The following is an 18,701-nucleotide window of genomic DNA, read 5'->3' on the forward strand; positions in this document are numbered from 1 at the left end:
AACCCAGAGATAATGAGATTACTTCAAGCATTATCAGAATTATAGATAGATGGATAATGAGATTACTTTCAGCATAACCAGATTTTTTTACGTATGTACATCTATGCGTGTGCATTCTCTAATGGTGACAGTGTCAGCGCTTCCCAGCTCACAAAGGCAAACTGGCAAGTCACCTGCTCTTTGCTCCTGTGTCAAGTGTGAACAGTCTGGAGGCTGGTGCGTGGGTGCTGGGGACAGAGATAAGCATTGGAGAGAAAGAGGCAGGGCGAGTGGTTCCCGCAGCCCATGCGGGAGCACTGCCCTTTTACCTGATGAGCCAGGTAGTTTCCAAGAAAGACTGCAAGTCTTGTTTGCTTACCTTCAACTAGCCATGACTTCTGGTGGGGGATTATCTCAGCAGCTGAGATCAGCCATGGTCTTACATCATCTTGCGTAGTGTTGAGACCCCTGGGTCGCAGGCACACACACAGACACACTGAGTGCAGGCAGGGTGCTTAGCTGAGGTGGGAGTGCAAATAGAAGCACTCAAAGTGAGTGCCATATATTGTGGAATGTGAACTGTGACAAAGCTGAGGAGGGTGATTAATGCCTGTCGAGAACTATTTAATCTGCACACGTTACTGTGTAACTTTTTTTCTCTTCCTCTTTCTGTTTTACTGCTTAAAAAAGAAAAATGTTTTGCAAGGCCAGCATGAAGCAGACAAAATCTGGAGCAAAGAAGGATTTTATGCGGTTGTCATCTTTCTCAGCATCTTTGTCATTCTAGTAACTTGTTTAATGGTAAGTTTCCTTTTTTCTTTTTTTTTTGCTGTTCTTTACTTCATGCCTTTCTTAGTCTGAAGGATGGAGTCACACATTCTTTACACGAGAGGTTTTTTCTAAAAGCTGTTAAAAACTCAGCAACAAGGTAAGACTTGGTCACTCTCATAATGCTGTGTAGCCAAAGTTTGAAGAACCACATTTCTTGCTATATTTTGAGTCCAACTGAAGAAGGTAGCTAGAAGGAGACTAAAGAAATAAATAATGGGCTCTTAAATCTGCAGAGTAACAGTGTAGTGACCTGAGTGATGACTTCCAAACCTTCTTTACTGATGTCCCAGGATCCCTGAAGTCGCATTAGCTACCTGTGTTTCAGTTTTATTGGATAGTCAAAACACTACATTGATACAATATTGTCAGTGCAAAGTTGTTAGAGTGTGTGTTTGTATTCATGTATTGAATATACAAATTTTAAACTGAAATGACTAGTGAGTACATGAAGAAGTGATCGTATTTCTGCACACCTTTGTGTATTTCTATTCACCTTTGCCATTCACATTGTACGAGTTCAGTGGCCAGGTTTCTGGGCCTTAGACATACTTCTAATATGCAGAATATGAGATGTGCAAGGGTCACACAGAAGATGAACAACACTACACCACCACTGACTTTCATAGGGTAATTTCTGCATTTTTTCCAATGCTGTATCTCACATGTTTTCCTGATCTGAATTGTCTATTTCTTCTGTGGTGCACGAATATAAGGGTTTAGTGAGTTCTATGACAATACTCAGCATTTATGAAGACATAGTGTCTTGGAGTCCTTTGAGATATTTTGCTTGAAACTTATTTTATTTTCTTTAACAGTAGATATATTTCCCACTTACAACCTTAAGATGGAAAAATGTTTAAACTGAAGGTATTAATAAGTGATCTCATTTATAATAAAATCTTATATAAGCTTGAAAGTCTCCCTAAGATTTTAAAACCACTTATTTTCTCACAAAAATTGTTGCTTTATATACTTCCTAGTCATCTCAATTTCTCCATTGCATCTCACTCAAAAATAGAAGGGTAACTCTAGAATTACTTTTACTCAAACTTTTTGCTTTGGAGAAGCAGATATTTTGGTCATCATTGACCGTTTAGCTGGAAGGGTGTGGAAAATCATGTCTGTCCCTGTCCTGGTACTAGGCAATATTTTCATTAATTATTTGGAACACCTAGATGGTACTGGGAATTGTTAACATTGTGGAGGACAATATCAGAACTTAAAATATTCTTAAGGTGCTGGAGGAAGGTTGGGAAGTAACAAGAATGCTGCTTGGCAGGGACAAGATCTGTAATCATGTGCATCGATACAATGGAGGAAATATGTGGCAAAGCAGCAGGTCTGTAGGAAAGGTTCCAGCAGTACCTCAGAGTACGTGCTGAAGTAAATGAGTAATATCACACTGTTGCAAAAAACACACTTCTTGCCCTGGGATGTGTAAATGAGGATATGATCTGCATTCAGCTTCGCTCTAGTGATAGTACAATACTATAATAACAAGTATCGTGTCTTGCTCATTCCCTGTGGTCTCTTTTGAGTACCACACATGTGGAAAATGTCAGGCAGTTATAATGAGGAGGAGATATAAGAGTGATCAGAGATGCAGAAGACAAAAAAATTTGGTTTACTTAAGATAGAGAAAAGAAGAGCAAGGAGAAATATGATAGTTCTCAAACTATCTATGGAAAGTTTTCAAAGGCTGTGGTAAGTAGGAAGGTATTACTTTCTCCACTTTCTCCACTGGGGATTGGAAAAGAAGCAACTTTTCCAAAAGGGGGATTTGGCTGACTCTTTAGAAAGAACTTTGTTATCACGTGGGTCACTAGATCCTGGAGTGAATTGCCTTCGGCAGCTCGGGAGTTTTTGCCTGTTAAGGTTCTAGGCAAGCATCTGTCAGGAATAGTTTGGGTGTAGCTGATCTGGAGTTAGGGCAGAGGTAAATACTAGCAGACTTCTTGAACTCCCTTCCAGATGGATTTATATTGATGCTGTGGTCATTTTCACGGGTGTTCCCCATTCTGTCCCCTCCCAGGTCCAACCTGTATCTTTACATGTACTACAGTTTAAACTGTGTAAACAGACAGTCTCAGATTTTGCCAGGACTTGCTGATAGATGGAGTATGTGCAATCTATAAGGTTAACAGCCAGCGTACAGTGTTTTCATCCCACTTTATGTGTGTCAGAATGGCAGATTTATGAAAAGTAGCAAATCATTATTTCAGATCCAGCTACTGCAGTTTGTCAGACCCTTCAGTTTCAGCATAAGGCATTAGGGCTCATCCTAAGTAGCTTTGGCTGTAGCGACCATATGAGACCACAAAAATGCAGCCTCTTTTTTAAAGTTACAGGGTAGGCATTTGTTTTTCCATAGGAGGTTATTTGTGCTTTAGAGGGTCCAAGAACAGAAAGTTAGCCTGCATCTACAGATGACTTGGAAGTGTCCTTCAAAGTGTGGAGTTGGAAGTACTTTGAGTGATGATTATGATGATCAACAGCTCTCAGTGTAAGGCAGATGAATTGTCTGTGTTATTGCTTAGTTTATGTGAGTTCTGATGAAACTGATAAAGACGCAGCCTTGTCTCTTAACTGAGTTTTACAAATTATGATGCTACCCTGTGCTGAGAGCGCACTGCATTTACAGCTTTTAGGCTTCATAATGCTTGGCTGGAATTTAACACAGATCCGGCCTCTACACATAAAAATCTACAGTGCAGAGTGTTGCTAAACAGTGTAATACAGCAGCACGTGAGCTAAATTTGGACATGTAGATTGTACCTTTGGGGTCATTTTATGTATTTACTCAGCTAGTCCTTGTTGTTGTGTTACAGGAACCACTTACATCCCAGGAGCAGAGTCCTGGGTCCTGGGGTCCCATATTCATCATATGTGGAAGCCAACACACAGCTCATTGCTATCCTTGTCATGGGCTGACCATGGGCTCACTTCCACTGGGAACATTGTACATAATTTATAAAGTTTGCCAAGCAAAGTGCTAAGTAAGAATAAATATTTTTAGCACTCCTATGCACAAAACAAGTCTCTGTATTTTTTATTTTACATAGAGAGAGAAATAACTGAGCCGTCACCAAATTTACTACATAACACAGTATTTGACAGTGGATTAAATTATTTGCTATCATATTTTGTACTAATTTTGCCTGTTTTAATAAGCCAGTATGGTTGCATATCTTTCTTTAAAAAAAAATTATGTAAGTATAAATATCTGTTGAGTGGTCTGGAAGTATCACCTTCAGATTATGAAGAATTTGTGGCTAGACGAAATAAGAGTGTTTTCTAATTTTTTTTTTCTCCACTAAAAAAAAAAAAATTAAAAGAAGGATTTTTTTTCATTTAAAATAATGAAAGACATGAACTTCGAACAGCCTGACCTGTGAAAGATTATGTTCCTGCATATGGCAGGAGGGTTGGACTTGATGATCGTTAAATGTCCCTTCCAACCCAAACTACTTTACAAATTTGTAATTCCATGAACTTTACCTTGTCAACAAATACTGAGGATCTAAATTTTTACTACTGTCTCCGGTGTTCTGTAAGTTATGAACAGTTATTAGATATTTTGGGGAGATAGTTACTTAAATGATAAAAACTTTTTAGCTTCATTATTATATTTTGGAATTTCTTTAACAAGAAGAGTATTGAGTAACAAAAAAATGTATTCCAGCATCAAGTATTCACATGATTCATCTCCTTAAACTTACAAGTTTCAGGATTTGTAAAGTGCTGCAAGATTTCTGAAAACACTCTGATTATAGAATCTATACATCTAACTAATGTCAGCCTATAAACTTCAGCTTTTGCAGATTAAAGATTTAAATAAAAAAAAACAATATGTATTTTTATCAGTGCAAGAATGTTTAAGCCAACTTGAAATTGGGGCATTTGTCTATAAACTAGTCCTAGATCATCTCAATTCTTCTATTCTGCTTCTATAGAACTTTAATTTATAGTGCATTCAAATCATGGTATCCAAGTGCCTCCCAGAAATGCATCAAACAACATGACTAACATCTGTCACGTTTTTGTTCTTTCATCCTTTCCCCAGGGTTTGAGGGATATTTTGTTAGCCCATTTCTTCTCATATATACACATGCACAATAGCTCTGCTCATGCAGAGCTACTCACACAGCCTCACACAGATAACAGTACTTGTCAGAAAGCTTTTAATTAGAGTGAACTGTCTTAATTTCTATGGTTTCTGTGAGCTTTTACTGTAGAGTCCTGGGTGCCCTAAATATCGCCAGGCAGGTGAGTTTTTATATCACTGCTCCACGTAACTATTGCCAGGGTCTTCATACTGGTGACACAGTTACCTTGTTGGGGTTTCCTGGTGAAACCTGAAAATGATTAAAAGCAGTTTCCACTAGTATTTTGAATGGCTAGATAGGAATTACTGGCCAAGCCAGGCGTAACGTGTCAGCTTTCCTTTGTGGAAATTTGAGCAGAGATGTAAAGAGTGAATGTCAGATTGTCAGCACCAAGTCAAAGAAGAGGCAGAAAGAAGAGTTATTTTCCTTTTGGATTGTGGCTTTGAACCCTAGGTTTAATATATGAAAAAATGACAGGTGACCCACCTGTACTTTGTGTTGTTCAGTTGCACCATGCCTCTTGATTATCCTCACAATAAATCTTCTGGTGTATCAGTAAAATGTCAGTTTTCCTAATTTAGGAGCATCATATCTGTTTCCATCCATACTGATAGATGTGTTTAAACTGATTTGAAATGTGAACACAACTAAGGTGTTCCCTTCTCAGGGCTTGGTGATTGAGCTGATCACTGTCATTTTGGCCATTTCTATTTGTTTGACTTTCACCTGGAATTTCTTAAAAACATGAGAGCCCTGACCATACTTTCTGAGGAAAGCGTGTTAACTCTGAGATTCTTTTGAATTCAACTTCTGCTGGTGGCAGGCTGTCTTTTTTCCTAGAGTGTGATAATATAAAAGGACATGAAACAATACTCACCCAGGTTTTGGGGAGTCTAAGCATAATTCCCTCAGTCTCCAAGGGATGAAACTATGTCAAAATACATCAGTGACAAGAAGGTACGGTTAATGTTGTCATGACCATGCATGTCTGAACTTTATGCTTTAGGGTTACCAGAAACAAATGAGACCAAAGCAATCACTGGAGGAAAAGAGGATTAAAAAATTTCAAGCCCTGGTTTTATCTTTACTGCTACCTGTATCCTTGCTTCACAGTAGGCCTGGTTTTCCTCTGTAAAATAATGGCAAGGAGCACCTTATCTTATCCATACAATTTAATTCTAAACTCTTCAGAATGGACAGATGGTTTACGTAGCTAAGTCTTGTTTAATGGTTGTATTGCTAATGACATTAGGTCTGTTCCCAGCTAACCTCTAATGCTAATCCTTGAAAAAACAAACTCATCAGATATATACAGTCCTCACTGTAAATCTATAGAGTGATAGATCTTTATACGATGCTAGCGGGGCAACAGCTGTCAAAGAGCTTCTCACTTGTAGCAGAAAAATACTTCGGTCTAGGCTTTGTCTTGATGGCTTTGCAAACCAGGATTCCATTTAAAAGCTTTATGGCAACAGATAAAGCAGAGTAGAAGGTATAAGGGTATCTGCAGGCACCTTCAAAAAGCTTTGTTAAGTGCCTTTCACCCATCTCCACACACAATACTTATGATGGTAATTCTCATAAGTTTCATAGGTTAAGGCACGTTTTGAAAATGGCACAACTACCACTCCAGTATTTTTTTTTTGCATTCCTCTCAAGAGATAAAAGATGGTTAAATACACATAACACAGGTTCCTCTGGAGTGACATTACCGAGCACATGCTATCCACCAGCCCTTGACAAGCCAGTGTGCAGCAATGTCAGTGTGGAGTTTGGTGGAAGAGGATCAGTACAACTTCTAAAAATCTTTTGCTGCAGATATCTGACATTCAAGTTCATAAGCTATAGGTGAAGGGAGAATCCTGGTTTTACAGTCAATGTCTTGGTAATTGTCAAACACACTTTTCTGAACAGATGCTCTAAATAGCTTCATAGGCCATGCATTGCTTCAGCTTTATTCCAGAACAGGTTATGTTTTTCTGGGGATATTGAGGGGTATTCTTATCCTGAGAAGTATTTCAGAGTAGTAGCAGCTTACCATTACAAAAGTGGTCTCGTAAAGTTACTCTGCTCAACCATCAGCTCCATGCAAAATGAGCGGGAGCTTTTAAGAACATCTGCTTTAAAACAAATTGAGGCTGCTGTAATTAAGAGACATGTACCTGGATATATCATGAGCATCTTATTTTGTGCCGTTGTCTTGCTTGTGTTGAAATTCTTACAGATTTTTCTTCAACTACTCAACTTAAACTACTTTGACTTTATCAGTACTTTTTCTTCACAGTGTCTTTTGTAACTCTTTTCCATTCTATGTTATTTTCTTCTTTAATAATACAACTGCTGGTATTAGAAATAATTACTGGCTTACAATGAGATCTGTTAAAATCTCTACCACCCACATGTACACACTGTGGTTTATGTAATGGAAATATTTATCCCATTGTGGGAAACGCCGTATAACTCTATTTGTGGTTTACCTTCCAGGAACAAAAGCCTTGTATAGCAATCTTATCGAGCCTTGTTTACCAGGGAATTGAGATTGGGCTTTCCTCTTCATTTCTATAGGTTCTGTACAGATTAAAGGAGAAGATCCAGTTGTCACTGAGACAAGAGAAGGAAAAGAAGCAGGAGATCCACCTCTCGCCCCTTCCCCTGCAGACTTCTCAGTCCGAGTATAAGACCACCAACAGCATGGTCCAGCCTGAACAGGCTCCAAAGCTTGTTAATGTCGTAGTGGACCCTCAAGGCCAATGTGTTCCTGAGCTCAAACCTCCCCTGTGTGCCAGTCCGTCTCCTTTCAGAATGAAACCTGTGGGGCTCCAGGAAAGGTAGGGTGGAGCCCAGCACCTTCAGGGTTTATTCTGCTTTGTTATTCTAATGCTGCATGATTTCATATGTGTCTCTTCTGTCAATGAATGGGAGGCTTTGCCATACGGACGTCTGAGAAGTGGGATTTTCGTGTGTCAATATCTATCTCTTGGGCATTCTCTCCTTTTTGTTTTATATGAGAAAAAGTCAAGAAGTTTGGGCTGAGATTAACTGCAGTCCTGGAATTCTTTTTGCTAATTTGTTTCTTCCCCTTTCCAACAATTACTCCAAAGAAAAAATTTTTTCATTTTCCATTCATTTTTGCCTGTTTTGATCCTGGCAGAGGGCGCAAGGGCTGTTAATGTTTTGTCAGCAAAGGACATTCTCGTTGTCAGGGAATGCCTACCACATGGGAAACTTAGAAAAAAGAAATATTTACACCAACCAAGTGCATTTACCAATCTCACACAGTGTTTCCATTATCACCTTTAGATAATTTTTCTTCTTAAATGCAGCTTTCCATGATGGTCAGGGTACAGTCCAAGGTCTACAGGCTTTACAAAAAAGATAAAAGAAGTGATTGGTAATGAAACCGAACCTTGTATGCAGCATCTCAGAAGTACCTGGGCACCAAACCTTGCCACTCATTCTACCTTTCAAAAACTGGGCCAGTGCTCTTTTTATAAGACTAGTTATTCTTCCCACAGGAGAATGCTCACTGACATCTGTCTCTCCTCTGTTAGAAACCTATATAATTTGTTGCCTGATGGCTGCAGGCTGCTTTTATAAAGTATCAGTGCTCTGAATAGCTAACGTACCATGCAGCCGCACTGAACTGAATTCTTCTAGGCCAGCACAGACAAAAAATGAAAGAACAGACACCACACAGATATGACGGGGAAATTAGAATGAAAAAGAGACTAAGTGGAGCCTTTTCTGTAACGACTCTCAGATTTGAGCAGTAACCCTGCTTCAGCTTGAACCACAGGATTTCAGTGACAGAGATTTTATCAATGGCTTTATAAGCCAAGACGGAGCTGAGGGAGAGGGATTGATTCTTCCGTGAGTAAAAGATGCTGAAAGGCAAAGCTGTCATAAAAGATGTAGTGATGTCACTGCAGCTAAAAAAATGCAGAATGGAGGAAGCAAGTAAGTATGTTTTGATAGTTGCTCTCATTCCACAAGACCCTAAAAATGAAGCACATGAGCATGGGGATCACATAGCTGGTTTATAATACCTAGTACCTAACATAGCATACATAATAGTTGAGATGGTTTGGGGGAAGAAATTTGCAGAGGGAAATTTATACTTAAGAACCAGGGAATAAATTTTTCCATTGCTCAGACAAAGAAAATAAAAACTATTGATCTAGTGTCTTAATTTCCAGCACTGCAGATAGGAACTCAGCTATTAATACTCCTAAAGCAAATTTCATCCTTTGGAAGGATGAAGTTCTGAGTCAGATGTGTCAAAAAGGAGAGCTGAGATACACAAAGGAAACTAAACCAGATATTTGATCAAATAAACCAAGCATTTCAGTTTCTTACTAAGGAAAAAGAAGTTGAAGGAACTGAGTACTTCAGTTTCTCCTGTAAAAGAACACTAATAGGCCGCTGTGAAAAAGTGAGGGCAATTGTGATTATGTCCCATTCTGCAGTTCTTTTTGTCATCTTTAACACAGTTCCATTTTATCAGTAATAATAATCATAATATCAGTAATATCAATCCAATTCTAAGACATGGTGGTGTAATTTTATTTCAAGTTCAGTGATACAAAGTCCTGGGGAGGCGAGGGACAGAACTCGAGGGAATACTTTCTCTTCACTTCCACTGAAATAGGCAGCTATCATTATATACGCTTCCTATTTATTTATTATATCCTCTGCTATGAACAAATTTAGATACATTTTGACACACAGAGGCATTGGAGGCAACAAGTAATAAACCAGCCACATATTTTGCCTCAGACATCATCTAATGACCGGGTATGTGGACAGTTTAAAACCCCTCTCCACCTTTCTGCCCCATAACAATCTTGCACTAGGCAACCTTGGACTGTCATCATTACACATGGGAGAGGTGGACCTTACAGCATGTGCCTGCACGCTGTGAGCAGCATGCTGTGCACAAAACTATCTGCTCACAGCCCTTTTTCTGTCAGTATGGAGTGGGCTCACGCCTGGAAGTCTCCTTCTGCTCCTAACCAGAGCTTGGGGGCACACATTCAATAATGTTTGCTAGCCTGATTTTGGTTTCTGTCAGGGCAAGAAGCTCTTGGCAGGCTAGCAGGGATATGGGAACTCTTTGACAAACGAAGCATTGAGATTCCTTTGGCTAGATGGCTTGACAGTGGTTCCTGAGCAGTATTTACTACCTACCCAAACTCCCTAATTTGATTCCTTAAGCGTCACCCATAATCATGAAATGCCTAGTACAGTCCAGACCAAACTGCATCTCTTCAAAGAAAAATTAATGGACCATGGGCCAAACCAGGGAGTGAGCCAAGCACTGTGCCTAGCCATCTAGACGGCAAGTTTGTGAGAGTATCTCTGAAGGATGGAGCAGAAAAGCCAAGTGATGCCTTTCTCTCAAGCTCTCCCTGCTCTGCATGCTAGGTGCTGTTTTGAGGAGCATATCCTCAAAAAATACAAAAATACAGTGAAGCTGAGTTTTCACAAAGCACCACACCAGCATCTGGCCCTCTGAACCTTTCCCTTTTTAGTAGGAATAGCATTGGCTGGTACAGGGGCAGACAAATTGTTAATTGACAACTGTCCATAGATCAAAATGTTTCTGGGAGTTTGTCCAGCTTCTTAAAATTTATTTTGCTTCTGAATACTAGAGCCACATCCATGTACGGTTACTTGTGCTTATCTGGAAAGGTTCTTACGCAGCTATTTTCTATGAGACACGGCTTCCCCGGCAGATGTTGCAACGTTCGCACTACCGAACGTGTAGAACGGCGCGGACGATCGGTCGGTGACACGGCGGTAGCCGAGTGTTCGCGCCGCGCTGACTGCGGCTGTGGGCGAGGCTGGGCGCGGGGAGGGTGACACCTACCGCCGGCGGGCAGCACTGCCACCCCCAGCCCTGCCTGCAAGGGGGGCTCCGGTTTGTATTCGCTGGGTGTAGCTCCTGAAGGAAGGAAAGGTGGTCATGCAGTCAGGATGGTAACTGGCCAGGCGGCCTCAGGAGGCGAATTACTGTCTTGGATGCTGATCAGGGATGTGTGCCCAGGTGCAGGGTGCGGTTGGGGAAAGGACGGGATGGTGGTGGCCAAGACTGGAGAATGGACTGACAGGTGTGGATGGGGGAGGGCTGTCAGAACAAAGAGGCACTAACCGCTTTCGATTACAGTTATTAATAGATGCTGGGGCAGGCAAGTGAAGAGCTGTCTTCAGAGCCTCCTGGCATGCTCTGGATCATTCAGTACGATGCTTCAAAGTTGTGCTTTCGTGGTATTTTCACACCTGCTGCTCCTTTGCAGCAAAACCCTTCTCCACTGGCAACCCACACAGTGCTGTTACTGACCAAAGGAGTGAGAGAGCTGATGTTCTCCTGTGGGTGTCGTCAGTGATGAATTGTCACAATATCATAGAGCTGATGACTGAATTTAGGATGTAAATGATCCTTTTCTCTTCTGTGAGCGTATCCATGAATATTGCATCAGTGTTTATTTTTCTACATACACTTTTATAGGTTTATATTAATAATATGTACTTTTTCCTTTGGCAGCATAAGGCTTAATTTTATTCTGCTGCCTGGCCCAAAATTCATCTTAATATGAATGGTCCCAGCCAAAATCAGAATCTGGTGAAGTGGGATGAGATATTTTAAATTTCATTCTGACATGCCAAGCGTTGAAGATTCTTAGTACAAGCAGTGAGTTGTTAAAACACAGTCATGGTGAGGATATAAATAAGTTACCACACCAGTACAGTATTCACTTGTTTTTTACAACTGGATTTACTTTTCCCCCAGCCACTGCTGCTGTGGGTTTTAGTTCCAGTATATTTGTGACTAGGATAACTGTATTTTAACTAACTCATCCACAATATACTGTTTTGTTTAAATTAGTTACTATCTAGCATGCAAAAGTGCATGGAAGAAAAAAATGAGAAAAACTCATCTATTGTGTGTGTTAAAAAACATAAAAAGTGCTTTGGAAAGTCTTCTCAAGCATTTTTATCCCATCCTAGCACAAAGACCTAAAACTGTGGCTATTAAGTCAAATAATTGGTGGGGAAAATCACAGCACTATCTTTACTCAGTCTGCTGCATATTAATTGGAAATTATTCTGTCTAAAAGAGAGGGCTCCTTATGTTCACGTGTCAGCATGCTAGGGGCATGCAGGACTCTTGTTCAGACCAAGTAACATTTTACATGTGCTTTGTGCTCAGATTTTTTTTCTCTCCAAATAAATACAAGAGAGTGGGCAATATAATAGAAAAAAGCGTGAGCAGAACTGAAGGAGAGAGGGCTACTCGCTGTTAGCATTCAACATACACTGTGCAACCAAGTCTGCAACCTCTAGAGAAAATCAGTAGGCATCAGAATAGAGAATAATAGGGGGAAAATCACCTAAATCAATGTCAAGTGTGACTCCTTACAGACACAACAGAGAGCACTGAACCTTGGCTTGAACTTTGACTCCGAGAACCACATGCAATGTTACTTTTCTCCACAAAGCAGAGCAATACTATAAAAAGCCTATGCCATAGGTAATAGAGTGTAACCAGTGAGATTTCTCTTATCATCCTGAAGATGTTTGTAATTTAACAGCATTCTTTTCTCCAGTTCAAATAATTATTCAGTGGACATAGAGTGAGTATAGCTTACTGTAAGTATAATAAAATAAAAGTTAAAATGCACATCCCTGGCTACTTCCTTATAATACAATTTTTAAAAAAGATACTTTGATGAAACAGAAAGGCAATAAATTTTTAAATAATTTAAAAATATGTGTTCAGATAACCCATGCTAGTCTGTGGAACTCGTGCCAAAAGATAAAGTTTGAATCAGGAATGTATCAACAAGAGGTACTCACACACATAGCCACACAAATAATGAGAAGAATAAATGTTCTCTCTCTGGTTTTTGGCATCCTTCCTGAGCAACATCTTGTATTTGACAACTTTACAAAGAAAATCATGGACAGTTTGGGCTTCAGGTTTGGAGGTGGAAGAAAATTCCTATGTTACTACCGATAACTATTCTCCTTTATTAGTTATTTTGCGTAAACACACAAATTAAGCTATTGTTCCAGCCACGTATACAATTTCTGTGCCCTTTCAATAGCCATCTGGATGACAGATACTGTGGATGATAGATACTAACTGTAATACCTATTTTCCTGATATTTGAAAAGCAGTATCTATCTGTTAAAATGAATCGTTATGTTAACAATACTGTATGTCAAAACTTCATAAGATTTGTTGGAACCAGGGTGAAAAACCTAGTGTGCTCTTTCCTTCATTAGTATAACAACTGTTCAACCAAATCTCTGCTCTAATATATGAGAAAAATTTCCAACAATTCTCTCTGGTTCTTTTCTGATTTTTAGATCACAGAGCACGGTTGCTGCAAATATAATTACGGTGTTACTGATCTGTTATCTTTATAGAAGACTGTCCATTGTGAGTAATCTTTTCAAGTAATGCTCAGAGGGTAGCACCTTGCAGTTGGGCTACTGTAAACCTGCCAGGTTTTGTAGTTTACGACACAAGTATGGGAACTTAATATATTTACAGGAAGAGGCCTTGAATTTCCTGGCTAAAATATACTAGCTTCGCATAGATTTGGAGGATAAATTTACCCTATTGTGTGGAGCTGAATATGCTTTTTGCATTCTTAATTTAAATCCTGGGGATTGTTTTCAGGAAAATGTCAGTGTAATTGTTCAAAGCACAGCTATGTGCCAACACAAAAGTACTAGCTGGAGAACAACTTTACTGTGATATCCTATCAGAAGGCATTTGCCAAGCACTAGGGACCAGTAAACTGAGTTTGAGGCAGGAGGTAGGAAGCAGGAATTTTTGTGCTCCAGTCTGTCTGTGCCACTGACCCAGTAGAGCACTCTGGACATGGCACATAAACCTCCCCCAGCCACACTCCTTACCACTGGATTGAGACTGTCCATCTGAAGAGATGACAGGAAAAAAAAAAAGATGAGAACCTTAACCTGAAGTATAGTAAGTCCTACATGCTACTATTTGTCCACTTCATTTAAGAAGAGAGAGAGAATATAATAAATCAAACAGTTTCTGAAGGACCTAAAAATATAATTCTCTCATTTGGCAGACGTCTCAGCTTTATTCTATCCTGGTCTCTAAGATGCACTATACCCAGAAACACATTGCACTGAGGCCAGCCAGCAGAAGTTGGTTTGTGCCCATACTGCCAGTATCCCTTTACTGCCAAAAAAGCGGGGGCTGGATCCAGTCTGCCTACTGGGAATGGTTTGTGCATGTGCTAGTTCCCAAACTGTGCCAGTGAATTGCTTTGGAATTGCTCTTGTTGGCAAAGGCCAGGGCTGCAAGGCTTGAAACACAGCACTAGCAATTACTGAGTTTCAGTGCCTGGGACTGTTTCCTGGCACTGTTTAATTTCTTTTTCTGGATGTAGATTAGACACTAAGACGTGCACGACTGGCATGAGGGGAGAAGTTCCGATCGTGGGCAGATGTGTAAAGGCTGTGCTTTTTAGTAATCCTCCTTTCAGTGTAGGGTCACTCTCAGCCTGGCATTGTGGCTTCCCTCCTCCTCAGGCCATCTCTACTAGCTGGAAGGCCATACTGTGCCTGCTGGTACCTGTGCTCTGGGTGACAGGGTAAGGGCAGGGGCTGAAAACCCGGGCTTCTCAAATGGGAGAATCTCGTCCAAGTAGCAGGGGACATTGAGTGGGATCTAGCTCTGAGGGTCTCCTGCTCAGTGCCTAAGAGGTCTGTTTCAGCACATGGACTCGTGACTAGAGAGAGGATAGTGCTTTACCTCCCACTGCCATTTGTGTAATGTTTCTGTTAGCACACAGTCACTCTGAAAAATTTTTGCAAGCACTGGACGTCTGAGTTGCACAAACGTCTGTTCTATCCCACCTATTACAGACATCTTTGCTTATCTGCAGTGTAGGAAGAGGGTAGGAATGTGAATTGTCCGCTTTCTCTGGAGGGGAAGTGAACTCAGGCACCAGCCTAACAAAGACCCTTTAAAAACCATATTTTAACTATTTGACTCCTGGCTGGTTGAGAAGGTGTTTGGTTGTGGTTAGAACTCTTTGAAGCAAAAGTCAGTGGGAGTTGTGATCTAAATAAACAGATGAAAATAACCATTGCCCAAACTTACACCCACAGTCCATTTCCCTGTCTCTCTAGCAACTCTTGTAAATTACTTCAGATTAGCATGGGTAGACAGTACATTTCCGCTCCTTTAAATTGTCCCACACGCCTTTTTTTTTTTCTCATGCAACGACCTAAAAACTCTTCAAAGCACATGACATTACTTCTGGGAGTAGGTAATTCAGGAAAATTAGTCCACTCTTGTTTGAAGAAATTCTTCTGATGCGGCTTCATAGTTCTCTCGGATGCCAGGGAGTGCTCAGTTTAGCACGCAGCCCATGCCTACCCTTGGTTTTTGCCTTTACTATCTTGTGAGGTTTAGTCAGGAATTTTGCAATAATTTTATAGTGTTCCCAGGTCTCTTATCTGGCGTTTATTCTTGTAACTTCAGTTGCTACTGGTTTTAGCTTGTACACAGGAAACCACAATGCCAATCAGTGTTGTTCCCAAGGTGACAGGAAACCCTGTTTGGTCGGATGTTGATTGTGCTTGTCTTTACTGCTCCACCCATCACATTTTCTTCCTTTTTGGCTTAAGTTAAGACAAATTAATCAGTGGCCACCATCTGGTAGACAGTTTTGGTGGTTTTGCAGTGATTTGTCCAGCTGATCTTTTGAAAAGTAACACACAGCACAAGAAACTGAGGGGAAATATCCATGTTAATATTTAAATGATTCTCAGGCCTAGGATCAGACCAGCCGTTGTTGGCTGGGCACATGAACAATTTGAATTGTGTGAGTAATTTTGTCCAGCAGCAGGTTTGGGTTTTTAAGCGCCATTTGGTCAGAGGGTTAAACTCCTGATGCAGCTTTTCGGTGACTGATTTCCTTAGCTCCTCTTTGCCTCTGCTTTGTTTCTGTGGCAGGGTTTCTGTGACTGCTTCACCAGCTGTTCTAACGTGCAGACAGAGCGGGACATCTGGGAAAGCGAGGAAATGCACGTTAGCTGAACTTGAATGTTCCAAGCATCTTGGTTCAGCCCATAGCAGGATGTGTCCATCTGTGATATTTACAACCAAACATATTGCCTTTTCACATAGGCAGGTTGGAAATGCCATGCTAAGGGACAAAGAGAGGGAGAAGAGAAGCAGTTTCACTATGAGATTGGGTTATAAGTAGGATGAGGTACATTGCATCTCATGTGTCCTTGACTAGAACCCATAGGTACTGATTTCGGTAAAATAAACAATTGATGCAGAAGGGAGCATCCTTATCAGATATACATGGGTATGAAATTTACAAGAAAGGTTGATTTTTTTTTTTCAGATTTGGGGGCTTTATAGAATTCTTCTTGAATGCTCTTATTAATGTCTGAAAAAGGCCAATACCCCAAATTAAAACAGAAATATTCACCTTTCCTCATTTTGGAATGTATTTCTCACTGATCATGCCATTCTTTCTGGTCAACTGTTCTTCAGGGCATCCTAAAGCTGAATTTAGCTCAGTTCCCCTTAATTTAAAATGTTAGAGACAGACACAGAATGCAGTTAATGACAGAAAAGGAAAACATGAAAGCATTTCCCAAACTGCAATATAAAATACCAAAGTATACGTTTGAACTGCAGGAAGCATGTACTGGACCTTACTTACTAAGCATCTAGCTTATATTGTAGCCATCAGTTAATATTCCAGGCCATGAATCTCTTCTTTGAAAGCATTCATAATTCATTTTATTTCTGTCAGAAGAACACTTAACAAATTATGACTGTTCACTAATTATACTGCTTCTTTTCAGAAAAAAGAAGAAAAGAGTTCTGGAAATTCAGCAGAGATCTCTTACGCAGTCAGAGCTAGTACGTACAGAAAGCTTAACATTGCTAGCTAGCACAAACGTCCCATGTTTGCAAACACACCTTTCCTCAAAGAACACTGTGTGTAAATCTGCAGGTCAAACTATTTCTCAGCTCTTGTGAGAAATTCTCTTTACCATTTTTAAAAATACAGTACCTGAGAGCCTTGGTCACAGATCAGGATCCCTCTCTGCAAGGCATACAATGGGAAAATGATCCTCTATCTGAAAAACTTATAATCTAAACATCAGACAAGGTGATAGATACGTAGAGACAATCAGGCAAACCTCAGGAAACAGAGAAGCAATAGCATCATAGCAGAGATGAGGATGCCCAGAGTATGCTGTGAGAGTGGCCCAGCCCGAGAAATACTGCCTAGAGGCAGTAGCTGATTTCATACGACACTGACATTTCTGCCAGGTTCTTGCTAGAGTTGTTTGTCTGCTTTGATACCATCACATCTGAGCTGATGCCTCAGTTTGGTTTGACTTTGAACCTTCACTGAGTACAGCCAAGATGTTTCAGGAACTCTTCTTATGATTTTTATGCTAAGGCAAGTAAGACATTAATTGGTTAAGTGACTGATCCAAGACGGCATTGCAAATCAGTGCCCTATCTGCATAAAGTACCTGGACCCTTGAATGCTTCATTCAGTTCTCTAACTGGTGGAGTCTGTAAGAAGGTATGAAAGTGATATTTCTTTCTGGGGGCAGGGATTTCCCTTCTGTTCCCTATCAAAGAATATACTTCTGATGCTTAACAAACTGTGTGTATTGTTGTTATGAATTTCTGGTAGCTATAATTATCCCTGTGATGTTAATACTGTGATTTGATAACAGGAGCAAAACAGAACACAGCAACTTCAAATGACTGATCAAATATGCGATAGGCATCAGAAGGGGAAGTACTGTATATAATTCCCACACAGCAAAATGTCATCAAGAACAATGTTTCTCTAGGGAACTCAGTCCTGAAGCTTCAGGATGACCAATAGCAGCTCCCTGGAAAGCAATGCTGCCAGCGAGAGCTGGGACCAGTGCTGGGCAGGAGGCAGCTGAGCCTGCCCCTCTGCCAGCGCTGGTGCTTCCGCTTCCCTCTGTCCCCCTGGCAGCCGTATCGCCTGGCTTTGAGATGTGTCAAATCCTTTCTGAGTTGTAGCAAATTCCACCAAGGACTGCTGCACAGTCCAGAGGCTTTCAGTTCCCTTCCCTGGATTTGATAGTGAATGTAACCGCGTAGCCTTACAACAAATGAAGGAAAGCAATCAGAACGGCAGGAAAGTACACAACAGCTAATAAATCCAATTTGCATGGTCTTGTCTCACTTTAGACTCTGCTAGCTCGTTTTGCCTCAGTGGATTTATAGAGGTATCTGGGAAGAGAATTTGGCCCACAGAGCATAATACTGAATAGTCTTGTGAAAGAAGGCATTGTGAAAAGCAGAAAGCTGGGATTGTAATTAATCCCAAAGGTAATCCTCTGGCTACAGAGAATGCATTTGCAATTTACTGATAAGATTAGAATAAACTAAATGTTTTCTGCTTTATCAGAAAGATTTTCCCAAATGTAGATGGACTAAATATCCCTCTAGTCCCCAAGTCTAGTGTCCACTATTGCCTGACTCCCAGCTACAGAGCTCATTGTCCTGGGACAGTGTAGAGGTCATAGGGTGGGCTAGGAAAGCTGTCTGAAGGAAAAATTACAGAAGGTAAGACACCAGACACAGACAAGTGGCAGCCACCTTTGGTTCAGGACATTCCTAAACTACAGATAGCCAAAAGCTGGAGGGCATGCTAAAAATAATTGTTAAGTAAGTATCAGTAATTCCTGCTTGTGTTGTTCTTGAATTCTTTC

General features: G+C 40.5%; 1 protein-coding gene across 1 annotated transcript in view; it reads left to right on the forward strand.

Annotated features, from left to right (window-relative positions):
* PTPRR (protein tyrosine phosphatase, receptor type, R) overlaps positions 1–18,701 on the forward strand; it is a gene marked incomplete at its 5' end in the record, with an annotated part of 134,833 nt that overhangs the window by 72,008 nt on the left and 44,124 nt on the right. The window contains 2 exons of the mRNA XM_010134139.1: positions 670–780; positions 7,482–7,744. Coding sequence (XP_010132441.1) covers positions 670–780; positions 7,482–7,744 — 374 coding nt within the window. The remainder of the gene's footprint in view (positions 1–669; positions 781–7,481; positions 7,745–18,701) is intronic.

The sequence above is a fragment of the Buceros rhinoceros genome, unplaced genomic scaffold, assembly GCF_000710305.1.
Source record: "Buceros rhinoceros silvestris isolate BGI_N320 unplaced genomic scaffold, ASM71030v1 scaffold10714, whole genome shotgun sequence".
NCBI lineage: Eukaryota > Metazoa > Chordata > Aves > Bucerotiformes > Bucerotidae > Buceros > Buceros rhinoceros.